At 50.4% G+C, this 26,016-nt stretch overlaps 1 protein-coding gene and 1 long non-coding RNA gene across 2 annotated transcripts in view; one reads left to right on the forward strand and one right to left on the reverse strand.

Annotated features, from left to right (window-relative positions):
• MYH16 (myosin heavy chain 16) overlaps nucleotides 1-26,016 on the forward strand; it is a 70,958-nt gene that overhangs the window by 34,458 nt on the left and 10,484 nt on the right. Inside the window, exons 20-37 of the mRNA XM_016957798.3 lie at nucleotides 108-189; nucleotides 4,237-4,410; nucleotides 6,188-6,415; nucleotides 7,550-7,654; nucleotides 8,958-9,044; nucleotides 9,266-9,411; nucleotides 10,238-10,328; nucleotides 10,775-10,831; nucleotides 11,824-11,910; nucleotides 13,288-13,533; nucleotides 14,685-14,802; nucleotides 16,722-16,849; nucleotides 17,713-17,909; nucleotides 19,415-19,547; nucleotides 22,087-22,303; nucleotides 23,046-23,182; nucleotides 23,278-23,381; nucleotides 24,860-25,052. Coding sequence (XP_016813287.2) covers nucleotides 108-189; nucleotides 4,237-4,410; nucleotides 6,188-6,415; nucleotides 7,550-7,654; nucleotides 8,958-9,044; nucleotides 9,266-9,411; nucleotides 10,238-10,328; nucleotides 10,775-10,831; nucleotides 11,824-11,910; nucleotides 13,288-13,533; nucleotides 14,685-14,802; nucleotides 16,722-16,849; nucleotides 17,713-17,909; nucleotides 19,415-19,547; nucleotides 22,087-22,303; nucleotides 23,046-23,182; nucleotides 23,278-23,381; nucleotides 24,860-25,052 — 2,530 coding nt within the window. The remainder of the gene's footprint in view (nucleotides 1-107; nucleotides 190-4,236; nucleotides 4,411-6,187; nucleotides 6,416-7,549; nucleotides 7,655-8,957; nucleotides 9,045-9,265; nucleotides 9,412-10,237; nucleotides 10,329-10,774; nucleotides 10,832-11,823; nucleotides 11,911-13,287; nucleotides 13,534-14,684; nucleotides 14,803-16,721; nucleotides 16,850-17,712; nucleotides 17,910-19,414; nucleotides 19,548-22,086; nucleotides 22,304-23,045; nucleotides 23,183-23,277; nucleotides 23,382-24,859; nucleotides 25,053-26,016) is intronic.
• Nucleotides 15,103-26,016, reverse strand: part of LOC129135544 (uncharacterized) — a 35,946-nt gene continuing 25,032 nt past the window's right edge. The window contains exon 3 of the long non-coding RNA XR_008536484.2: nucleotides 15,103-16,375. This is a non-coding gene — a long non-coding RNA (uncharacterized LOC129135544). The remainder of the gene's footprint in view (nucleotides 16,376-26,016) is intronic.

Genomic DNA, 26,016 nt, shown 5'->3' on the forward strand with positions numbered 1-26,016 from the left:
ACAAAGTAGATCTGCTGGCTTCTATTCCCAGGCCCCACCCCTTCCCCAGGGAAGCCAAGTCCTAACACCTTCATTGTAACCCACTCAACCCTGGATTCTTTTCGCAGAATGGGCCTGAAAGTCATTCAGCGGAACGTGCGCAAGTTCCTGCAGCTCCGTTTCTGGGGCTGGTGGAAGCTGTACAACAAGGTGAGGGCCGAGGGGCCAGGCCAGGGGGGACTGCTGCTGCCTATGGGCTGGGGGAGGGCTCGATCCTGGACAGAGGTGCCCCTCGGGAGTGAGAGGCTGCAAGAACAGTTTGAAAATGAGGGCACCTTAGAGACAAAAATCTAGCCTCTGTCCAGACAGGGACTAATTCCTCCCTAAGAAAAATCATGGGGCGGGCACAGTGGCTCACACCTGTAATCCCAGCCCTTTGGGAGGCTGAGGCAGGAGGATTGCTTGAGGCCAGGAGTTTGAGACCAGCCTGGGCAACACAGTGAGACCCCATTTCAAAAGAAAAGAAAGGAAGAGAGAGAGGAAAGGAAGAAAGAGAGGAAAGGAAGGGAGAGAGGAAAGGAAGGGAGAGAGGAAAGGAAGGGAGAGAGGAAAGGAAGGGAGAGAGGAAAGGGAGAGAGGAAAGGGAGAGAGGAAAGGAAGGGAGAGAGGAAAGGAAAGGAGAGCAAGTGTCTTTCTGCCTTCCATCTCATCCCTCAAAATAAAATCCACTTAAGATGGAGAGCGCCATACCACCCCCACCAAAAAAAGTGAGCTTGATTATTGACTCCTTGCCCCTGGGCATGTTGAGGCATCTTCAACTCCAGTGAGTTCTTGGCTTAGAGCTGGGGGAACCTCAGGAAATGATAAGGTCCGACCTCTCATTTCCTGTTCTTCCGAAACAGCAATGAGTATGGTATGTGAGTCAGCCAGCTGGTGGGACCCACAGAGGTCCCAAGCAGCCAGGCCACCCTCAACCAAGGCAGGAGGCCACCAGCCATGGCACTGCACATGGGTCCAATCATGCCGGTGCTGGGGCCACTATTAAGAGGGACATGTCTCTGGGCACCAGAAGAGGGAGTCAGGCACCAGGCAGCTATGTTCAGGAGAAAGGAGGACCCGCAGAGGGTGGGGACAGGCTCTGAGTCATCTCGGGTGGCCCTGAGTCCTCCATAGCTCACAAGGAAGTTTCTTTACACTCCCCCATGGGAAAGAACTAGCTAACAATCAGCACCCACCACAAATGGAAAGGGAGGAATAGTAAGTTCTGCTTCCCCAAATGTATCCACACACAGGCCGGCCCTGGAGGACCTGGGATTGGAGAGGAATCTAGGTGAGCATGTCTCAAAGGCCAGGCGTTGCTGGTGCCGCCTGGCTTTCCCCGCCTGTTCCATGACTCACCTTTCTTTACATTAATTCACTTTTTTTTTTTTTTGATACGGAGTCTCACTCTGTCACCCAGGCTGGAGTGCAGGGGCACAATCTCAGCTCACTGCAACCTCCGCCTCCTGGGTTCAAGTTATTCTCCTGCCTCAGCCTCCTGAGTATCTGGGATTACATGCATCTGCCACCCTACCTGGCTAATTTTTGTATTTTTAGTAGAGACAGGGTTTTACCATGCTGGCCAGGCTGGTCTCAAACTCCTGACCTCAGGTGATCCACCCGCCTTGGCCTCCCAAAGTGCTGCTGGGATTATAGATGTGAGTCATTGCACCTGGCCTCGCTTTTTTATTTTGGAAAAAAAAAATTATTTTTTTTGACACAGGGTCTCACTCTGTTGCCCAGGCTAGAGTGCAGTGATGCAATCATAGCCCACTGCAGCCTCTAACTCCGGGCTCAAGCGATCCTTCCACCTCAGCCTCCCAAATAGCTCAGACTATAGGTGTGTGCCACCATGCCCAGCTAATTTTTAATTTTTGTTTTTGAAGAGACAGGGTCTTGCTATGTTGCCCAGGCTGGTCTCAAACTCCTGGCCTCAAGCAATCCTCCCACCTCAGCCTCCCAAATGGCTGAGATTACAGGTACACAGCGCCCGCCCAGCTCATTTTTAAATTTTTTGTAGAGACAGTGTCTTGCTACATTACCCCAGCCAGTCTCAAACTCCTGACCTCAAGTGATCCTCCCCAGCCTCCTGGAATTACAGGCGTGAGCCACTGTGCCCAGCCACAAATTTTACTTTAAAAGGAAACTTTGTAGTCTTACCTGCTTTAATCTCATCCTAAGCAAATGTTACCCACAAAATTGTGGATTTGAGGAGTTTTCATTTTTTAAATTGCCTATTAAAGTAACTATGTCACAACTCTAATCAAAGGGTGTCTATGCTTGAATGCATCTCACCAGATCCCTTGGTATACAATTAGACTCTGGGAAGACCCAGGCCAATGGCCTTTAAGGTTCCTTCTGAGCAAGACATGGTAGCAACAGCTGTAAACTCCCCTGCTTGTTACTAATTAGACCTGACAGAACAAGGTCCTGTTCTAATTAGTTTTTCTTGTTGTTGAGACAAAATCTTGCTCTGTTGCTCAGGCTGGAGCGCAGGGGCATGATCTGGCTCACTGCAACCTCCGCCTCCCGGATTCAAGCGATTCTCCTGCCTCAACCTCCCGAGTAGCTGGGATTAAGGCGCCTGCCACCACGCCTAATTTTTTGTATTTTTAGTAGAGACGGGATTTCACCATGTTGGCCAGGCTGGTCTTGAACTCCTGACCTCAGGTGATCTGCCCGCCTTGGCCTCCCAAAGTGCTGGGATTACAGGCGTGAGCCACTGCGCCCGGCCTTTTTAGTTTTTGTTGTTGTTTTAAATCCTCTCCTCTTAGTATTCTAACTAAGCTCTAATATTATTTAACAAAGCCAGATCGACTGGGTTAATGAAAAAACACTTGTAGTAGGTTTCCATTGAATAAAAAGTGCTACACAGCGGCAAAGTATGGTGGTTACTGCAACCTTTTCATGCCAGCTTTGCCACTGTGACATCTCAGATTCTCAACAGCCAGGCTGGCAATGAACGAGGTTTATCTGTTAACTTTCAAAAGAGGCGCAGGCTGTCCCTCCTCCCAGATCCATGTCTAGGGCATTTTCCCTCCTGGGAAATGTATCTATTGACTATGTATCTATTGTATCTATGGTATAATGTTTCTGTGGTTCCCAGGGGACCTGCCCCACCAGCTCTGCTAGGTGCTTTAGGAACCCCAAAGGGATGGGAGGGAGGTCTTTGAGGGGCTTGCAGATGCAGGGCAGAATACAGGTGGTAGGACCAGACAGAGCCTGGCGCTCCAGTGCAGGTGAGAAGGGCCAAGTGCACAGAGAGGTCCCGATGGGTGCTGCGGGTGCAGAGCACGAGCAAATGCTCCTGGCTGAATGGCAAAGAAGGCCCAGCCCTATAGACACAGGTGCAGGGGCACTGGCCATGGTGGGAAGTATCAGCTGACACAGTGCAGGAGGAGGGCAGGGGCTACATTGTGGAAGACCTGCAAGGCCAAGTCGAGAGGTGCGACTTCATGTTAGACAGAAGATGAAAGGAGTGAGAGAGAGAGAGGGAGAGTAAGAGACAGAGAGAGACACACACACATAGAGAAAAACAAAGAGAAAGACACAGAAAATGAGAGAGAGAGAGACAGCACAACAGAGAGACAGGCAGAGAGAGAGACAGAGATAAGAGAGAGAGATGAGAGAAAGAGACAGAGAGAAAGACAGAAACAGAAACACGGAGAGAGAAAAAGAGAGAGCAGAGCAACAGAGACTGAGAAGAGAGGCAGAGATAGGAATGGCATGAGAGACACACAGAGAGAGAGAGAGAAACAGTGGGCGAGTGAGAGAGACAGCAAAATGAGGCAGACAGAGACAGAAACAGAGAGCCAGAGGTGGGAGGACTCAGTAGGGAAGGAAGGAGGGAGGGGACCCCAAGGCTGTGCATTTCACTGGGGCTCCTGGTGTCTACACAACATGCAGAACAGATGTAAGCCTTGGGGCACCCAGATGCCGAGGACACCTGACTCCATGTCCCTCAGGATTAAAGAGCATCCTAAGAATTGTCCTAGGGGAGGATGGGCCTTCTCTGTTGAGGCCAGGGATGCTTTACACAAGGAGCTCAGCCTGGTGGCATCTGTGGAGAGGGACCCCACCCGCAGAGCTACAGCAAGAGCTGCTTCCCACCACAGTGGTGCTGTGAGGTCACGCCTGAGGCAGAGACTCCACAGCCCTCCGTCTACCCGGCGGCAAACCCCATTCTCCTAACACTGTTTGGTGTTGCTCATTGCCCAGGTCAAGCCACTCCTGAATGTGGCTCGGCAAGAGGAGGAGATGAAGGCCAAGGAGGAGGAGCTCAGGAAAGCCATGGCCCAAACCCAGGAGTTGGTAAACAAGGTCAAGGAACTGGAGGAGAAGACAGCCACGCTCAGCCAGGAGAAGAATGACCTCACCATCCAGCTGCAGGCTGTACGTGGGGTCCCCAGGGAGAAGGGTGGGAAACCCATACAGCCTGGACCCTGGGAGGGAGGAAGGGCGAGCTCTTCCAAAAACCCATGTCCCTCCAGACCACGGGAAATTCTCCAGCATACAAAGTCACCCTCGACCCAACTTCCAAAAAGTCTCCATCCAATTCGTGTGTGTGTGTGTGTGTGTGTGTGTGTGTATGAGAGAGACAGACAGACAGACAGACAGACAGACAGACAGACAGCGACATGGTCTTGCTGTGTTGCCCAGGCTGGAGTGAAGTGGCTCGATCACAGCTCACAGCAGCCTCCATCTCCTGGACACAGGTGATCCTCCCACCTCAGCCTCCCGAGTAGCTGGGACTACACCACCATGCCTGGCTAATTTTTTGTATTTTTTGTAGAGACAGGGTCTCACTATGTTGCCCAGGCTTGTCTCAAACTCCCAGCCTCAAGTGATCCTCCTATTTCGGCCTCCCAAAGTGCTGGGATTACAGGTGTAAGCCCCTGTGCCCAGCCTCCATCAAATTCTTATTTGCACACAGCAGCAGGCTGGGCACACACAGCTACAGGACCCGCCTGCAGGGAAAGTCCAGGGATGGTGGCCACGAGATGGGGTGAGAACAGCATCCCCTGGAGTCAGGGCTGGGCTCTGCCATACAAACTTGGCAACTTACCCACTCCAAGCCTTGTTCTCCTCACCTGTCCAGGGAAACACAGCAAGAAAGAATAAACGATGTCATTTCTGTAGGGCGCCTGACTAAATGTCCTGCAGTGAATTCACTGCTGGGGTCCTTCTGGTTTGCAAAGCTTTTCCTATTCCTTCCCTGATTTGACTCTCACAGCCGCCCTGTAAGACACTCGATTTTCACGTGCATCGTACAGGGTAGAAAACTCAGTTTGGCAGACATTTAGAGATTTGATCAAAGTCCCAGGCCCATTAGTAGAAAACCCAGCCCTGGAAGGGGCCCAATTCCATCTCCAGTCCTCCCTGCTCTGCCACGGCCATCTCTGTAGCCGTGAGCATGTGTGGTGCTTGCATTTTCCTTCCACTGTCCCCAAAGGCCTCCAACATCATTTCTCTGTATCCTCTTCATACCCCTGAGAAGTTGCTTGAACTGATATCCCCATTTTGTTTGTGAAGGCTGAGGCTGGGCAAGACCAAAGTGATGGAAGAATCCTCCTGGGCCAGGTGCAATGGCTCATGCCCATAAACCCAACACTCTGGGAGGCCAAGGCAGGAGGAATGCTTGAGCCCAGGAGTTCAAGACCAGCCTGGGCCACATAGTGAAACCCCATCTCTACAAAAAAGTTTAAAAATTAGCCGGGTGTGGTGGCACATCTGTAGTCCCACCTACTCAGGAGGCTGAAGTGGGAGGATTGCTTAAGCCTAGAAGGTCGAGGCTGCAGTAAGCCATGATTGTGCCACTGCACCCCAGCCTGGGTGACAGAGTGAGACTCTGTCTCAAAAATAAAAATAAAAAACTTAGCTGGGCATTGCAGTGTGTACCTGTAGCCTCAGCTACTTGGGAGGATGAGGTGGGAGGACTTCTTGAGCCCAGGAGGTCTAGACTGCAGTGAGCTGTGATCACACCACTGCACTCCAGCCTGGGCAACAAAGCAAAACCCTAACTCAAAAAAAAAAAAAAAAAAGGAGCTCGAGATAGCCCAGCCCCTTGTCCAACCCCCAGGACACATTTGTTCAGCTCAAGGCTTGTCCAGCGTCTTGGTGTGGTCTTTGCCTGGACCCTGTCCCCGACCGGGGCTCTTTCTCCCAACAGGAGCAAGAGAACCTGATGGATGCAGAGGAGCGCCTGACACAGATGATGAAGACCAAGATGGATCTAGAGAGCCAGATCTCAGACATGCGGGAGCGGCTGGAGGAGGAAGAGGGCATGGCGGCCTCACTGAGTGCCGCCAAGCGCAAGCTGGAAGGGGAGCTGAGCGACCTGAAGCGGGACCTAGAGGGCCTGGAAACCACGCTGGCCAAGACAGAGAAGGAGAAGCAGGTGAGGAGAGGCCGGGGCCCTGCCACGCTTTTCTCAGGCCACCTTCAGGGGCCATACCTAAAGCCCCTATGGTGGCTACACCCAGTGCCCTGACCACTGACCACATGGGGCAGTTTTTTGGGGGGTTTTTTTTGTTTGTTTTGCGACAGAGTCTCGCTCTCGCTGTGTCACGCAGGCTGGAGTGCAGTAGGGCGACCTCAGCTCACTGCAACCTCCCCCTCCCGGGATCAAGTGATTCTCATACCTCAGCCTCCCAGGTAGCTGGGACTACACGTGTGGCGCCACCACACCCGGCTAATTTTTGTATTTTTAGTAGAGATGGGGTTTCGCCATGTTGGCCAGACTGGTCTTGAACGCCTCACCTCAGGTGATCTGCCTGTCTTGGCCTCCCAAAGTGCTGGGATTACAGGCATGGGCCACCGTACCCAGCCCACATGGGGCTATTGTAACACCTATTAATTTACAACTTAAAATGCAATTCCTCAGTTGCACAAGCCACATTGCAGGTGCTCAGCAGCCATGTGCGTTAAGTGTCACTGCATGGGACAGCAAAGGCAGAGAACATGTCCGTCACTGCAGAAAGTTCTGCTGGACAGGGCAGCTAAGGGGACTGAGCTGTTCCCATCATGGTGAAGTGTCCACCTTCAGCTGTTGAATTTCTGCCCAAACAAGCAGTTGCTGCCCCTCTGAACAGCTCCCTGGGGGAAGCCCTGGCTCCTGATGCCATCTGGCTGGCCCCTGGTCCCAAGGTCCCCTTCCTGCTATTGCAGGTGGGTTGGGTTCTCGAGCAGGGTAAGCAGGGGCTCTGCCTAAACTTGCGCTTCTCCTGCTCTGCTGCACACACAAACCACTGGGGATACAGTCAGGTGCAGACTCTGGCGAGTCTGGTGGAGCCCAAGGGTCTGTATTCCTAGCATGCTCCTAGGGGATGCCACTGCCGACATCCGGGGACCACACTTTGAGAAGCCAAGGTTCTTGCTGCTCCCCTTCACCCCCAGGGTTCTGACTTGGTTGGTCTAGGACATGCTCTGGGTGCTGGCATTTCTTAAGCTCCCAGGAGACTCAAGGGTGCACCCAAGCTGAGGACTCCCTCCAGCTTTAAGGATCTACCTCTCTCCCTGCCCTGGTTTCTAGGCCCTGGATCACAAGGTCCGTACCCTGACGGGGGACCTCTCACTCCGTGAAGACTCCATCGCCAAGCTCCAGAAGGAGAAGAGGGCCCTAGAGGAGCTGCACCAGGTAGGTTTCCCTTGCATCTTCCCTCAGCCCAGCAGCTAGAGCTTGGCACAATGTGCTTTCCATTGGAGACTGGAGCCCCGAGTTCAAATCCTGGCCCTGCCGCCCCCTCAGCTTGGGGCCTTAGGGAAGTTAAGGAATCTCCGTACATCTCAGTTTCCTCAAGAGTGACATGGGTGTGGCCCCCCCTTGCTGCCTTCCTTCCAAGTTTGTTATAAGTGGGGTGACAATATAGTTTGTCTTCCAAACTGTCACCAAGGCTGGAGTGCAGTGGTATGATCATGGCTCACTGCAGCTTTGACTTCCCAGGCTCAGGTAATCCTCCCACCTCAGCCTCCTGAGTAACTGGGATTATAGGCATGTACCACTGCACCCCACTAATTTTTGTTTGTTTTTGAGATGGAGCTTCACACTCTCACCCGAGCTGGAGTGCAGTTTTCTAAAAACTAGAAAAAAAATTAGCTGGGAGGCTGAGGCGAGAGGGTTGCTTGAGCCCAAGAGGTGGAGGCTGCAGTTAGCTATGATCGTACCACTGTACTCCAGTCTGAGTGACAGAGGAAGATCCTATCTCAAAAAAAAAAAAATGTAGTGCATATTCAATGAAAAAGAACATTGAGTTACATGTAAAAGGGTGCTGGGCTCTAGGTTTAGAAGAGTAGAAATGGTTGTTTTACTCACATAAGTGCCCGGGTGGGACATCAGGAATGTGGACTACAGAGTTCTTCGTGGTACCAGATTGTCCAGAGCAAAATGGGATATCCGGCATTGCTGGAGTCATCCACTAAATCTCAGAGGAACCTCCAATCACTGTGACAACCAGAAGCACCCCACCTATTTCCCATATGCCCCCTGGGGAACCAGAGATAGGGTCTCACTGTTGCTCAGGCTGAAATGCAGTGGTGCCATCATAGCTCACTGCAGCCCCAACCTCCTGGGCTCGTGATCATCCTGCCTCAGTCTCCTGAGTAGCTGGCACTACAGACGTGTGCCACCACACCTGGCTAATTTTTGTAGAGACAGGGTCTGACTCTGTCACCCAGGCTCGAGTGCAGTGGTACGATCATAGCTCACTGCAGCCTCAACCTCCCTGGCTCAAGCAATTGACCTCCCTGATGGGTGGCTCTGGTCCATCTGCTCTGGCCTTACCCAGCGCCCAGGAGCAGGTGGTCAGTACCTACTCACTGAAGTCAACTGAACTCCCCAAAGCCTGGGAGCTGCGTAGCTCAGAAGCGACGACTGAGGATCAGGACTGTTCAGCTGCTCCCACTGGGCCTCGTGGCACTCACGTGTGTATCTGTCCTTCCAGAAAACCCTGGACGACCTACAAGCTGAGGAGGACAAGGTGAACCACCTGACCAAAAATAACAGCAAGCTGAGCACGCAGATCCATGAGGTAATACCCATTGCTGTGGCCACCTCTACAACTCCAAGGCCAGATCCCTCTGGGGGCACGGGGTCCGAAGATTAGTTTTGAGAACTGGACCAACACATCCCCCGGGGCGTGAGGGCCCTTCTGATGCCACAGCTAAAGGATCGGACCCAGTCTGGTTCCTTCTTGCCTTCTGACCTCAGACTCTCCTCGTCTACCTTCTCTTGCTGTTCTTGTCTCTGTAGCTGGAGGATAACTGGGAGCAGGAAAAGAAAATCCGGGCGGAGGTGGAAAAGGCTCGTCGGAAAGCTGAGAGTGACCTGAAGATGACCATCGACAACCTCAATGAGATGGAGCGTTCCAAGCTGGATCTCGAGGAGGTGGTGAAAAAGTATGTCTTGTCGTCGTTCGTTTTGTCCATCACAATGGTAGCAATAGCTGGAGCTGCCTGGAGGGTGCCAGGAGCCAGGCACTGTATGGAGAGCCTCACAAACATTCCTGCATGTCCCAAGCACCTGGCAGGCATGGAGGATATGCAGAGAGGTAGGGGCTGCCCTGTCTGCAGGGAATGCCCAGTGTCACACAATACCTGGTGGGCACTGGGGAGGAGACGAGCGCCACCACCCCAGGGAACACTGAGGACTCAGCAGGGCAGGGAGGCATCATAAAAGCCTATGACCATGTTGGGTACAGTGGCTCACACCTGTAATCCCAGCACTTTGGGATGCGAAGGCAGGAGGATGGCTTAAGGCCAGGAGCTCAAGACCAGCCTGGGCAACATAGCAAGACCCCGTCTACAAAAAATACAAAAATTAACTGGGCATGATGGAGCCAGCCTGTGGCCCCAGCTACTAGAGAGGCTGAGGTGGGAGGATCACTTAAGCCCAGGAGGTCAAGGCTGCAGTGAGCCATGATCATGCCACTGCACTGCATTCTGGGCGACACAGCAACACCCTGTCTCAAAAAAAAGTGTCACATTAGTAAATGTGTGAATGAATGAATGGATGATGAAACACCTGAGGAGCTCATTCAGGGGTCTAACTGCTCTGTAGGGTGAGACCTTCTGGGCTGTCACTACAGAAGGCCAGAAGGGGCTGGGAGGTACGTGCTTTTCGGCAGGTTCAAGGCCTCCTCTGGCAGCCCAGGCGACATTCCCTCGCCAGCTTGCTGGTCTACCCTCAGAGCCTTTCCTCAGGAGACCAACCCTTCCCTTGCAGGAGGGATTTGGAAATAAACTCTGTCAACTCGAAATATGAGGATGAGCAGTCTCTGAATTCCACGCTGCAGCGGAAACTGAAGGAGCACCAGGTATGTCCAGGACCGAGAAGCATGAGCTCTCTGTCGGAAATGCACTTCTCTGAACGTTTTGTTCATGTCAGCTACTTGGTGGCTGAGGTTTCCTGAGGAGCAAGACTGCCATAGAGTCCTTGGAGATGGACCCATGTTCCCCTCACTAGGGGTGAAATCCGTACGATGGTTATGAGGCCCTCCAACTGCTCCCCGCCTGACCTCATCACCGAGTGTTTCCCTCCACTCTATCCAGCCATGCTGGCTCCTGGCTGGGTGTCACACATGCCAGGCCCCCTCCTGCCTGCCCTGGCACCTTTGCACTTGCTCTCTGGGATCTGCCTCTCTCTGCTTTTGACAGTGGCTGTCATATTCTCACATCCCTATTTTCCGTCCTAAAAGGCTAAGGGGCTGACTTACTAACTTTGCCTGGCAGAGATTAATCCCCTCCCTCCTCTGTCTGCTAGGCCCGAATTGAAGAGCTGGAAGAAGAACTAGAAGCTGAGAGGGCCATGAGAGCCAAGGTAAATGAAATCCTTCTTGAGTCAAAAGACCTAACGGCAGTCACACATCCAACCATGAATAGAAACCTCCGCTAAGGAAACCAGTAGAGAAGGCAGGTGTCCAGCTAAAAAGTCTAGTTGCTTCTGGAGCACCTACTGTGTGCCAGGGACTGAACTGCACATCCACATTAATCATGACGTGAAAGGCAGATGCTCTGTGTGGCTTGAGTCCAGAGGAGAAGAGGCTGGTTCTACCTGAGACAGATGGGGAAAAAAACACTTGACCTCAAAGATAGAATTCAACAGGCAGAAGCAAGGAGAAAGGTCTGGGCAAAGGGAATAAAATAGCACCTACCTTCATTGGGATGAAGGTGTAAACAGAGAAAGCACGTGTTAGCAAGAGCAGAGCATGGAGGGAGGCTTGAGCGTGGGGATCCTACAGGACGTGAGCCCAGAAAGCTGGTGGGAGACAAATCACAGTGTACCTAACCCCAAATTCAGCCAAATTGGACAGGTGGTAGGTAGGATGGGCACTAATGCCCACCCAGTGTGGGCAAGACAGTGTCCTTTACTAAGCCTGTGGGATGACAGGCAGAGCACAAGGCCCCCCAGGCATAGAATCCTGGCTTCTCAAAGGTGAAGCAGTCATCATGCTCTTTACTGGAGAAAAAGGAGCTCTGGGTGATTATCATCGGTACCATTAAATCTCATCCCATGGCCAGGAAGAGTGGCTCATGCTTGTAATCCAAATACCTTGGGAGACCAAGGCAGGAGGATCACTTGAGACCGGGAGACCAGCTTGGGCAACATGGTGAAACCCATCTCTACAAAAAATTTAAAAATTTGCTGGGTGTGATGGCATGTGCCTGTAGTTGCAGATACTTGGGAGGCTAAGGTTAGAGGATTGTTTGAGCCAGGCAGGCGAAGGTTGCAGTGAGTCGAGATGGTGCTGCTGCACTCCAGCCTGGGCCACAGAGGAAGGCTCTATCTTAAAATAAAAATTTTCATCCCAGGTGGAGAAACAACGCAGTGACCTGTCCCGGGATCTTGAAGACCTCAGTGACAGGTTGGAGGAAGCGGGTGGAGCCACATCTGCTCAGGTACCCATCCCAGGGGGCCCAGAAACCCCCAGCTCTGCTTGCATTTAGGGGGAAAAATTGCTGGACTGTGAGCAGTGGGATCAAGACCAGTTCGTTCTTGCTAGGTTCCTGAGATGGGCTTGAGGAGAAACCAATTAACAATTTAAAAATGAGGCCTGGAACAGTGGCTCACGCCTGTAATCCCAACACCTGGGGAGGCAAAAGCAGAAGGATCACTTGAGCCCAGGGATTTCTGACCAGCCTGGGCAACACAGCAAAAGCCCATCTCTCAAAAAAAAAAAAAAAAATTAGCTGGGCATGGTGGCATGTTCCTGTAGTTCAAGCTACTCAAGAGGCTAAAGAAGGAGGATCACTTGAGCCCAGGGAGGTTGAGGCTGTGGTGAGCCATGATGGCACCACTGCACTCCAGCCTGGGTGACAGAGCAAGACCCTGTCTCTCAAAGACAAACAGAAAGAGTTTGCTACTGACAGTTCCCAAGAGGAAAGGGCACAGCAGGCCACGCAGGGCCAGAGAGGCACTGGGGCTGGTTAGGAGGCAGACAGCTGGGGGGAAGAATGTAGGCAAAGGCCTTTACTCTGGCTCCCATGGGAAGGAACAGGTGAGGCAGGGTGAACAGGCTCCTGATTGGCCAGTTTGGACAATCTCAGTGGACTGTGGGGCTGACCCTAGTTGTCGGGACCTGGACCTGGAGTGATAAGGGCAGGAGTATAGTGAGTAGAAATGTGAGAGTCCGGCCGGGCACGGTGGCTCACGCCTGTACTCCCAGCACTTTGGGAGGCTGAGGTGGGTGGATCACCTGAGGTTAGGAGTTCGAGATCAGCCTGGTAAACATGGTGAAACCCCATCTCTACTAAAAACACAAAAATTTAGCTGGGCATGGTGGTGGGCACCTGTAATCCCAGCTACTTGGGAGGCTGAGGCAGGAGAATCACCTGAACCCAGGAGGCGGAGGTTGCAGTGAGCCGAGATGTGCCATTGCACTGCAGCCTGGGCAACAAGAGTGAAACTTCTTCTCAAAAAAAAAAAAAAAAAAAAAAAAGGCATCAGTCATTAGCTTAGGGCCCACCCTAAACCAGTATGACATCTTAACTGGCTCCATCTACAAAGACACTATTTCCAAATCAGGTCCCATTCACAGGTACCCAGGGTTAGGACTTGAGTATATCTTTTTGGAGGGCACAATTTAACACACAACACTCTCTAAACAAATCCTGTGGGCAACCCCCACCCCCCAAAGGCTAAGCATTGGCATTTCAAGCAGGACTTCTTTTAGCGAGGTACAGGAATATCAGGGGACCACCGAGCAGCTGGGCGGTGTCCACCCCGAAAAGGCTGGCACTGGCCAGTTCTGCTAAGCTGCTCCTCCTCTACCCCAGATCGAGCAGAACCGCAAGCGGGAGGCTGAGCTGCTGAAGCTGCGGCGGGAGCTGGAAGAGGCCGCCCTGCAGAGCGAGGCGACGGCCTCCACACTGCGCAAGAAGCACATGGACTCCATGGCCGAGCTGACGGAGCATGTGGAGAGCCTGCAGAGGGTCAAGTCCAAGCTAGAGAAAGATAAACAGGTCATGAAGGCTGAGATTGATGACCTCAATGCCAGCGTGGAGACGATACAGAAGTCCAAGGTGAATAACCTAACTGTGGGCCGGACACAGTGGCTCACTCCTGTAATCCCAGCACTTTGGGAGGCTGAGGCAGGAGGATTGCTTTTGAGAGGCCAGGAGTTGGGGACCAGCCTGGACAACATAGCCAGACCTCGTCTCCTCAAAAAATAAAATTAGCCAGGGATGGTAGCATGTGCCTGTAGTCCTAGCTACTCAGGAGGCTGAGGCAGGAGGATCGCTTGAGCCCAGGGGGTTGAGACTGCAGTGAGTATGACTGCACCACTTCACTCCAGCCTGGGCAACAGAGTAAGACCCTGTCTCTAAAATAAAATAAAATAAAATAACCTGCTGGGCACAGTGGCTTACGCCTGTAATCCCAGCACTTTGGGAGGCTGAGGCAGGCAGATCACCTGAGGTCACAAGTTCAAGACCAGCCTGGCCAACAAGGTGAAACCCTGTCTCTACTAAAAATACAAAAATTGCTTGAACCTGGGAGGCAGAGGTTGCACTGAGCCGAGATTGTGCCACTGCACTCCAGCCTGGGCGACAGAGAAAGACTCTGTCTCAAAAATAAAATAAAATAAAATGAAAAATAAAATAACCTGTGCTTCGATTTCTTCATCTGTAACATGAAGATGATTGTCATAATCCCCACCTTAGAGCGCTACTGTGAGGGCTGCAATAGTCTCTGGCACATAAGAGTGCTCAATAAGCCAGGCACAGTGGCTAACGCCTGTAATCCCAGCACTTTGAGAGGCCAAGGCAGGCAGATCACTTGAGCCCAGTTCAAGACCAGCCTGGGCAACACAGTGAAACCCTGTCTCTACAAAAAAATAAAACTAATTAGCCAGGGATGGTGGCATGCACCTGTGGTCCCAGCTACTCAGGAGGCTGTGTTGAGAGGATGGCTTGAGCCCAGGATGTCGAGGCTACAGGGAGCTCTGATTGCACCTATGCACTCCAGCCGGGGTGATGGAGTGATACCCTGTCTCAAAAAAAAAAAAAAAAAAAAAAATGGTGAGCCATTTGGGGTTTCTGAGACAGGGGCATACCTCCAGGCAGGTAGCCTGGGAGGCACACAGGAAGAACAGGGCAAAAATCAAAGGGGAGGTAGGGAGGGCTTGGCCTCCCCCACCCGCAACTTCCCCACTGAGTTCATCCTTCCTGAGCAGATGAACGCCGAGGCCCACGTCAGAAAGCTGGAAGACAGCTTATCAGAAGCCAACGCCAAGGTGGTAGAGCTAGAGCGAAACCAAGCAGAAATCAATGCCATCAGGACCCGCCTCCAAGGTGAGCCCTCTCCGCCCTGAGCTTGCTAAGGAGCAGTGCATGGAAAGGAACTGGGATTCTCAAGGAAACAGAGCTTTCTTGGCCTTGGAAGATTCCCGTCCAAACCCCTTGTGATGAGAGGAGGAGATTTTATTCCACCTGCTGAATGTTCCAAGTAACATCTTTACAATGCAAAACAGGGAACACAATTCAAAGCATTTTCGTATCCGTTCTCTCACCTTCCCAGTGAGATCAGTGGGAGAGGCATTCATGCTGACGAAATACAATTTTCAAACATTTTTAAACATGACCCACATACTAATATAAAGCGAACATGTGTCAACGATTTATTTAACTCCTTAATGAGGGAGCCAGAAAAATGGTAAAGCTGCCTTCAAAGAGCATTTGAAAGGCAGAGATTTACAGTCAGCTGGGAAAAGAAACGCTAAAATAACTTTGCTAAGTTAGATGCAGAACTAGTTAATATCCTATAGGACAATAATCCTGTGACCTCTGGGTTTAGTTTAGGATTTTTTTTTTCCCTGCCAGAAGAAACACACCTTTGTCATACAGGTGCATCTTTGCATCTCTATAACAAAAATAATTGGCAATTTATCAATGTATAAGTTAATTTCTAACTTTGCAGAAGCTGTGCTGTAATCACACAGGGGCAAACAGTAAGTCAAACAAAGGTACATTTCCTTAGAGAACTGAATAGTCTACAGGTGGGCCTGTTAGTGCTCCGGTGTGACATCAAGAGAACTTGCAGGCAGCCTTTGGCCTTATTTCTCACATTTGGAATTCTTTAACAATATCCTGGCTGGGTGCAGTGGCTCACACTTGTAATTCCAGCACTTTGGGAGGCCAAGGCGGGAGGATTACTTGAGGCCAGGAGTTTGAGACCAGCCTGGGCAACATAGCAAGACCCCCATCTCTACAAAACAATGTTTTTAAATAGCTGGGTGTGGTGGCACACACTGGTGGTCCCAGCTACTTGGGAGGCTGAGGCAGGAGGATTGCTTGAGCCCAGGAGTTCAAGGCTGCAATGAGTTATGATTGTGCCACTGCACTCCAGCCTGGGCAACAGAGCAGGACCCTGTCTCAAAAAAAAAAAAAAAAAATCAATATCCAGCCATGTGCAGTGGCTCATGCCTGTAATCCCAGCACTTTGGGAGGCCGAGGTGGGCAGATCACTTGAGGTCAGGAGTTTGAGACCAGCCTGGCCAACGTGGTAAAACCCGGTCTCTACTAAAAATACAAAAAAAATTAGCTGGGCATGGTGGTACACGCTTGTAATCCCAGTTACTCAGGAGGCTGAGGTAGGAGAATCACTCGAACCCAGAAGGCAGAGGTGGCAGTGAGACGAGAGCACGCCACTGTACTCCAGCCTGGGTGACAAGAATGAAACTTGGTCTCAAAAAAAAAAAAAAAAAAAAATCAATATCCCCATTTGATGGATAAGAAAAATGAAGCTCAGTGAGCTCAGTGACTTACAGGGTAGAACTGGAAATCCTTGCTTTTTCTCTCAGGCTCATGAACTTCTTCCTGGCCTCTGGCTCCAGCAATCATTCCACAAATGACAGGAGTGTAGGTTCTGGAATTGTGACAAATACATTTTACAAAGGAAATACTGTGTCCCACTGTTTCTCCAAACTCTTCTGCTGCATCTCCTGACATGTAGGAGACAGGGGTTTCATTATGTGAGGCCCCTAAGTCCATGCAGGTTACCTGGATCTTGGCAACCCTTGGGCGCTTGCCTTTCTCCTGGGTTCACTTAATTTGGAGGCTAGAGTGGTGATCTACTGTGCTCCCCATTCCAGCTCCATTGGCCAAGCCACCATATTTATTGGGTACTTTAGGAGCAATGCCCTGGGGAACTTTGGATCTGGCTGGGGAACCAGTTCTTCATCCAATATTTCTTCCATTCCCTTCTCACCCAGCTGAAAATAGTGAACTGAGCAGGGAATATGAAGAGTCCCAGAGCCGGCTCAATCAAATCCTACGGATAAAGACATCTCTGACGTCACAAGTGGATGATTACAAGAGGCAGCTGGATGAAGAGTCAAAGGTTTGTTTGGACGTGGGGTTGCGGTGGAGACAGAGCTGCCGCCTTAAAGTTATAGGTTACAGCTGGGGTTGGTGGCTCATGCCTGTAATCCCAGAACTTTGGGAGGCCTAGGTGGGAGGTTCGCTTAAGGCCAGGAGTTCGAGACCAGCCCGAACAACACAGCAAGACCCCCCCCAACCCCCCCCCCACCCCCAACGCCATCTCTACCAAAATAAAAAATAAAAAAGTTGCTGGGCATGGTGGCTCACACCTGTAATCCCAGCACTTTGACAGGCCAAGGTGGGCGGATCACCTGAGGTCAGGAGTTCAAGACCAGTCTGGCCAACATGGCAAAACCTGGTCTCTACTAAAAATACAAAAATTAGCTGGGCATGGTGGTGAGTGCCTATAATCCCAGCTACTTGGGAGGCCGACACAGGTGGAGGCAGAGGTTGCAGGGAGCTGAGATCGCACCATTGCACTCCAGCCTGGGTGACAAGAGTGAAATTCGGTCTCAGGAAAAAAAAAAGTTTCCAGGTATGGTGTTGTATACCTATAGTCCCAGCTAAAGAAAGTTACAGATTATGAAGATGTCAAAGGAATACAAAAAGTATTTGATATCGTAGCAAGTAAAAAAGCTAACTATAAAACTGTAGTATGTGATGTGTATAACTAAATGAAATTACATATCCTTGTGGACAATAATAGAAAGAAAAGAAGTCATAGGATGAAAATTAAAACCCCGATGGTTTGGATTGTGGGATCGTGTTTCTTTTCCCCCTTTCGCCTGCCATCACTGCTGCTCCAGTGTTACGTGTATCTAAGTGGTGGCCCTGCGGGCTGTGGAAAGCCCCCACGGGCGCCTGACAGGCTGGTCCCCACAGTCTCGCAGCACCGCCGTGGTGAGTCTGGCCAACACCAAGCACGACCTGGACCTAGTAAAGGAGCAGCTGGAGGAGGAGCAGGGAGGCAAGTCAGAGCTGCAGCGCCTCGTGTCCAAACTCAACACTGAGGTCACCACCTGGAGGACCAAGTACGAGACTGATGCCATCCAGAGGACAGAGGAGCTGGAGGAGACCAAGTGAGTGTGGTCTTCCTGCTGAGAGAGCCAGGTGGGCTGGGCAGGTGGTGCTGGGGGCCTCACCACCATGTCAGTCACTGCTGAGGCCAGGGTCAAGCCCAGGAGAAGGACGTTCACAGGCTGCTTTAAGAGGAGGACAATGTGTCTGGACAAAGGAGCCTGCTCTGTGGGCCAGCTATGGTGGCTCATGCCTGTAATTCCAGCACTTTGGGAGGCCAAGGTGGGAGGATTGCTTGAGCCCAGAAGTTCGAGGCCAGCCTGGGCCACATGGTGAGATCCTCATCTCTACAAAAATTACAAAATTAGCCAGGCATGGTGGCACGTGCCTGTAGTCTCAGCTACTTGGGAGACTAAAGTGAGAGGATTGCTTGAGCCCAGGAATTGGAGGCTGCAGTGAGCAATGATCGAGCCACTGCACTCCAGCCTGGATAACAGAGCAGGATCCTGTCTCTAAAAAAAAAAAACTACATAAGTGGACACCTGAGGAAATAAGGGGGGACATGAAAGTGGCTCTGGGCCTCTCTCTGGTGTAAAAGGAGGCTGGCCTGGGTGCCCCTGGGCCCATGCATGCAGGGAAGCCCTGTGAGTGAGCCACCCTGGGCCAGGCAGCAGAGGGGATCCATGACAAGTTAAATCAAAGAACATGGTCAACTTAACAAACTCCTCTATAGACTTTTCTGGATTCTCTGAAAAAATGGCCAAATTTTTTCTTGTATAAAGCCAAATTAGGCATAGAAAATGGCACATGTGCTCTAAGTATTTCCGGGATCCCAGCCTGCTGGCTGGTCCCATCCATCCACTGAAATTTCTGCTAATATGATAGCAAATAAGGCATAGTGACTTCCAGCTGATGCAATACTTCCATCTAAAGCTCTAAGCTAAATTTGCCTTCCTGCAACTTCCACCTCTGTCCTTCAGGCCTTTACTATGGAGGCTGCTGGGCACTACCTGGTCCTCCCCCAAGGCTCCCACTCCTGGGCTAAACCTAAATCTCAACCCCTAAGCTTGTCTCTGCCCCAGACACCCTCAGGGCCCCTCCATTCCCTGGCTTAGACCTTTGCTCCTGTGTCCCCTTCTCAGAGAGTCTCTCCTGAGTCTGTATTTGACATTGTCACCCCCTCCCACCTGGACTGCCTGTCCCCTTCCTGGCTCTATTTGTCACTGCAGTGCTTATGTTCTATAGGGCATGTATTGCCTGCCTCCTCCCAGCTCCAGAACAAACATTTCATTTGTTAGGGCAGGTATCCTAGCTTGTTTTATTCACTGCTGCATCCCTAACACCTGCAACAATCCTTGACGCAGAGTAGAGAAAGTAAGTGTTTGTTGAATGAATAAATGAGAGAGTGAATGGACAGCTGTGGCTGTCCTGTAAACACTCTGCATCGTTTCCAATGTTGACACCAGAGCTTAGTACCATGCCCACCACACTCTGACCCTGGCAGTGTGGAGATGGTGCCTGTGAGTGCCTATGTTTCCTTGACAGCCCCTCTGGCCCTCATTTGCAGGAGGAAGCTGGCCGCCAGGCTTCAGGAGGCAGAAGAAGCAGCTGAAACTGCCCAGGCCCGGGCCGCCTCCCTCGAGAAAAATAAGCAGAGACTCCAGGCAGAAGTTGAGGACCTCACCATCGACTTGGAGAAGGTCAGAGGGTCAAATGCTCAAAGCTGCCTATTTACCGGGGCAGAGAGCCCACAGCAGGGCTAGGGCAAGGCTGTCACATGTCTGGGGTCATCAGGAAGAAACACATGGTTCAAGAAGGTGCAATGCAGGGGTGCCTTCAGGAGCCTGCTGGACAACGGCTGCTGCTTGAGCACGTGTTCATGAACTCTTCCGAGATCTAACATTCAACAAGCTACTGTTTAAACAGGGCCACAAGACCAAGCACAATGGCCCATGCCTCTAATCCCAACACACTGGGCGGCCAAGGCAGGAGGGCCACTTTAGCCAAGGAGTTCAAGACCAGCCTGAACAACACAGGGAGACCCTGTCTCAAAAAAAAAAAAAAAAGAAAAAAGAAAAAGAAAAAAATATATATATATATATATATTTTTTTTTTCTTCTTCTTTTTTGAGATGGAATTTGGCTCTTGTTGCCCAGGCTGGAGTACAGTGGCGTGATCTCGGCTCACTGCAACCTCCACCTCCTGGGTTCAAGCGATTCTCATTCCTCAGCCTCCTGAGAAGCTGAGATTACAGTGCCCACCACCACGCCCAGCTAATTTTTTGTATTTTTAGTAAAGACAGGGTTTCATCATGTTGGCCAGGCTGGTCTCGAACTCCTGACCTCAAGTGATCCACCCGCCTTGGCCTCCCAAAGTGCCAGGATTATAGGCGTGAGCCACTGTGCCCAGCCCCCAAAAAAGTTTTAAATTAAAAATTTAGCCAGGTGTGGTGGCACGTGCCTGTGGTCCCAACTACTTGGGAAGCTAAGGCATGAGGATCATTTGAACCAGGGATTCAAGGCTGCAGTGAGCTATGACTGCACCACTGCACTCCAGCCTGGTTGACAGAGTGAGACCCTGTCTCAAATAAATAAATAGGGTCACAAGCAGGGTAAAATTTGCCCCTGAAAGTTACATAATACGGCCGGGCGCGGTGGCTCATGCCTGTAATTCTAGCACTTTGGGAGGCCGAGGCAGGCGGATTGCCTGAGCTCAGGAGTTCGACACCAGCCTGGGCAACACGGTGAAATCCCGTCTCTAATAAAATACAAAAAATTAGCCGGGCGTGGTGGCAGGCACCTGTAGTCCCAGCTACTCGGGAGGCTGAGGCAGGAGAATCACTTGAACCCAGGAGGTGGAGTTGCAGTGAGCCAAATCGTGCCACTGCACTCCAGCCTAGGTGACAGAGCGAGACTCTGGCTCCAAAAAAAAAAGAAAAGAAAGTTACATGATGCACCTTCCCTGTTCCCCTCTCTCTTACACAAACTACATCCCACATACTTTGCGTGGCTAACTATTCCTATTTGCATCCCTGGTTCAAACTGAGTTGCCAGTCTCTATGAGAATTAAATAGGATTTCCACTGGCATACACCTCTCTGGTCTTGGTCTAGATGGAACCACGATTCATGCTGGCCGTGAGGAGCCACATGCAGCCCAATACAAGAACGTGGCTCCATGAAGTGGCCACGTAGGCAGGAGGTCATATCCATGTGAGAGGTTTCAGAAAAAAAGTTCTGGCAAGGTGGTTCATGCTTGTCATCCCAGGACTTTGGGAGGCTGAGGTGGGAAGATTGCTTAAGTCCAAGAGGCTGAGGCTACAGTTAGCTATGATTATGCTACTGTACTCCAGCCTGGGTGACAGAGTGAGACCTCATCTCTTGGGGAAAAAAAAAAAAAAAAGGCTGGGCACAGTGGCTCACGCCTATAATCTCAGCACTTTGGGAGGCTGAGGCAGGCAGATCACCTGAGGTCAGGAGTTTGAGAGCAGCTTGGCCAACATGGTGAAACCCCATCTCTACTAAAAATACAAAAAGTAGCCGGACGTGGTGGCGCACGCCTGTGTAATCCCAGCTACTCAGGAGGCTGAGGCAGGATAATCGCTTGAACCCGGGAGACGGAGGTTGCAGTGACCCATGATCATGCCACTGCACTCCAGCCTGGGTGACAGGGTGAGACTCCATCTCAATTTAAAAAAAAAAAAAAAAAAAAGTCCTAAAACTCAAAACGGTTTTGCTACCCCACGAAAGAAACAAAGCAAAACTTTATAAAAGCTAATATAGCACAACAGCAAATAGTTGCCAGGGAGTTATGAGACGGATGAAATCTATAGAAAAATAAAGTCTAAGAATAGTCAGTTTTGAGTTGATGTGTAGTGTATATTACTACATTACAGTGAAATATATTAAGGAGAGTTAGGCTGAATGTCATAAATCTGGGAAGGCCGCTGTGGCCCAAACTCCTCATTTTACACCTGAGAGAATTCTAACCTGGGAAAATAAGGTGGAATGTCCCAGGCCACACATCTCTCGGGGGAAGTTTTAGAACTGGCATGCAGCTCTTTGCAGACTCTCTGTTCTGTGCTTCTGCCATAGGTGTTGAATTACATTCCAATTCCCAAGGAGTCCGTAGTCTCAAGAGTTACTGGGGAAAGGGAGGGAAGAGAGGTTGGTGGGGGGGTGGGAGTAGGGGACAGAGGCAAGGAGGTTGGACCGCTAGAGGCCATTTCCAACTTTCCCTAGGCCAATGCTGCAGCCGCTGCCCTGGACAAGAAGCAGAGGCTCTTTGACAAGATGCTGGCTGAGTGGCAGCAGAAGTGTGAGGAGTTGCAGGTGGAAGTGGACAGCTCGCAGAAGGAGTGCCGCATGTACATGACAGAGAGCTTCAAGATCAAGACTGCCTACGAGGAGTCTCTGGAGCATCTAGAGTCCGTGAAGAAGGAGAATAAGACCCTGCAGGGTGAGTCTGAGGGCAGGTGGATGGGATGGGCCTGTAGGGAGGGGACACAGCCAGAGTCCCCTTCATCCTGAGCACATCATCAGTTGAGTACCTGGCACATAGTAGGTGCTCAATAAACGTTGACTTCCTAGCAAGTGCTTTGTAGAAGCACTTCAGCATTCAGCAGTGTAACTTTAGGCGAGTTGCTTAATCTTTCTGTGCCACACTTTCCTCATCTATAAAATGAGGAAATAGCCGGGTGTGATAGCTCATGCCTGTAATCCCAGCACTTTGGGAGGCTGAGGCGGGCGGATCACTTGAGGTCAGGAGTTCAAGACCAGCCTGACCAACATGGTGAAACCCCGTCTCTACTAAAAATACAACAAATTAGCAGGGCATGGTGGCGGGCGCCTGTAGTCCCAGCTACTTGGGAGGCTGAGGCAGGAGAATCGCTTGAACCTGGGAGGTGGAGGTTGCAGTGAGCCGAGATCATGCCACTGTACTCCAGCCTGGGCAACAGAGCAACACTATGTCCCAAAAATAAATAAATAAATAAATTAATTTAATTAAATGAGGAAATAATTCTACCCTCCTTATAAGGTTGTCATGACAATGAAATAAGATTATGGCCAGGTGTGGTGGCTCATGTCTGCAATCCTGGCACTTTGGGAGGCCTGCTTCTTACCCCAATGGAAGAATGACGGTGCCACCTGCCATGACCCTGGAATGCTGAGTCTTATTAACATGAATATTTCTATCTCAGAGGAGATAAAGGATCTCATTGATCAGCTGGGTGAGGGAGGAAGGAGTGTGCATGAACTGCAGAAGTTGAAGAAAAAATTGGAGATGGAAAAGGAAGAACTCCAGGTGGCCCTGGAAGAAGCTGAGTCTTCCCTGGAGGTAACCATGGGGTCATCACCTTGGGGACTGTGGACCCTTGGCCAGGCACTGCACATCTTCTTGGCCAGAAAGACTCATGGTTATATTTCTGGTAGGTTGAAGAGAGCAAGGTGATTCGAATTCAGTTGGAACTGGCTCAGGTTAAAGCTGACATCGACCGAAGAATCCATGAGAAAGAAGAAGAATTTGAGGCTACCAGGTATGGAGCTGGTGGGATGGGAGGCTGACTCTTGGGAAGTGTGATGGAGCAGAGTCCAGAAACCCCAGTCTCTTCCACCTACTAGTCGCGTGACGTTGGGCAATTCAGGTGAACCTTGCTGAACATGTTTCCTCATCTATGAAATGGAAATAAAGACTGTACCTCACACTACCGTGTCTAGTTTATGAACACTTTGTTTTTTGGGTTTTTCTTTTATGGTTTTTTTGGGGGTTCTTTTTGGGTTTTTTTTTTTTTTTTTGAGACAGAGTCTTGCTGTTGCCTAGGCCGCAGTATAGTGTTGTGATCCCAGCTCACTGCAACTTCCGCCTCCTGGTTTCAAGCAATTCTCCTGCCTTAGCCTCCCAAGTAGCTGGGATCACAGGCATGTGCCACTGTGCCCAGCTAATTTTTGTATTTTTACTAGAGACAGGGTTTCACCATGTTGGCCAGGCTGGTCTTGAACTCCTGACCTCAAGTGATCCGCCCACCTCAGCCTCCCAAAGTGCTGGGATTACAGGCATGAGCCATCGTGCCCGGCCTATGAACACTTTAGATGTAGTATTTTAGCCATGATGGTTAATGAAGCAGAGAATCTGTTATGTGCTTACTGGCTGTTTGTATATCTTCGGAGAAAAGTCTGTTCTTTGCCCCTTTCAAAAATTGGATTGCTTCTTTTTATTGTTGAGTTGTAAGAGTTCTTTATATATTTTGAACACTAGACTTATCAGATATGATTTGCAAATATTTTTTCCCATTCTATGGTTGTCTTGTCACTTTCTTTTTTTTTTTTTTAATTATACTTTAAGTTTTAGGGTACATGTGCACATTGTGCAGGTTAGTTACATATGTATACATGTGCCATGCTGGTGCGCTGCACCCACTAACTCGTCATCTAGCATTAGGTAGTCTTGTCACTTTCTTAAAAGTATCCGTTGAAGCATAAAGGTTATTTAATTTTGGCTGGGCGCAGTGGCTCACGCCTGTAATCCTAGCACTTTGGGAGGCTGAGATGGGAGGATCCCTTGAGCTCAGGAGTTTGAGATCAGCCTGGGCAACATAGCAAAACCCCGCTCTACAAAAATAAAAATAAAAAATAAAAATAAAAATAAAATAGCTGGGTGTGGTGGTATGGCCTGTAGTCCCAGTTACTGGGGAGGCTGAGATGGGAAGATCACTTGAGCCCCAGAGTTCAAGGCTGCAGTGAGTTATGATCACACTACTACACCATCACAGAATGTGACGGTTTTTCCATTACAGCCTGAGCCACAGAGTGACTCTAAAACAACAAAATGACCTTCCTTTTATTTCCCCAAAGCATGAAACCCTCATCCCTGTCTTGCACCTTTTTAAGGGTTTGTTTAATTTCACGACATGGTGCCTGTACTCATGCTGATGCTGAGACCTCTTCTCTAGGAAGGCTCAGCACAGACTGAACAGCCAGCCCAGTATGCCAAGGTCTTCTCTGCTTGGACTTACAGGAAGAACCACCAGCGGGCAATCGAGTCCTTGCAGGCCAGCCTAGAGGCAGAGGCCAAGGGCCGGGCAGAGGCACTTCGGCTCAAGAAGAAGATGGAGACGGACCTGAATGAGATGGAAATCCAGCTGGACCATGCCAACAAGAACAACAGCGAACTTGTAAAGACATTGAAAAGGCTGCAACAGCAAATCAAGGTAGCGATCTGGGAGGAGGAGAAATGAGATACAAGGCACACCATCATCGGTTGAGTCTGAAGGCCTAAAGGGGGCTAACTCAATGCATGTCTTCAGCTAGCATAAAGGCATAAGAGAATGTGGGGTGGCTGGCAGTCCAGGGAGCAGGAGGCTTGGGGACTATATAAAGAAGAGGTCCTCAACCACCGAAAGTCCAGATTCTGGACAATTGGAAAGATGGACCAAAGGAGGGAAACAGGAAGTTGGGCCCGTCTAGATTTTTATTTTATTTTATATTTATTTATTTATTTATTTATTTATTTGATGGAGTTTTGCTCTTATCACCCAGGCTGGAGTGCAGTGGTGCAATCTCGGCTCACTGTAACCTCTGCCTCCCAGGTTCAAGCAATTCTCCTGCCTCAGCCTGCTGAGTAGCTGGGATTACAGGCACCCACCACCACGCCCAGCTAATTTTTGTATTTTTAATAGAGATGGGGTTTCACCATACTGGCCAGGCTGATCTCCAATGCCTGACCTCAGGTGATCCACCCACCTCAGCCTCCCAAAGTGCTGGGATTACAAGCGTGAGCCGCCACGCCCAGCCCTGTCTTGATTTGTAAAATCATTTTTTACTTATTATAAACTATTTCAGACATAGAGAAATGAAGAACACAACAAAACTCATATACCCACTACTTGCCTTAAAAAATAAACACAAACAGAGCTGAAGACCCCTTTACAATCATTCCATTATGAGGCTGGTCTTTACAGTATACATGGCTGGAACCACACATCCAACACTTGCTAACTGGAGATGTGCCCTAACCAGGTACTGTTTTAGGTGTCCAAGAGTGGACAAGACAATGCTGGGCACATTTGGTGTTCACATGTAGTCCCAGCTACTCAGGAGGCTGAAGAGAGAGGATTGCTTGAGGCCAGGCTTGAGTTCGTGACCGGCCTGGGCATCATAGCGAGACCCCATCTC

The sequence above is a fragment of the Pan troglodytes genome, chromosome 6 (assembly GCF_028858775.2).
Source record: "Pan troglodytes isolate AG18354 chromosome 6, NHGRI_mPanTro3-v2.0_pri, whole genome shotgun sequence".
In the NCBI taxonomy this organism is placed as follows: domain Eukaryota; kingdom Metazoa; phylum Chordata; class Mammalia; order Primates; family Hominidae; genus Pan; species Pan troglodytes.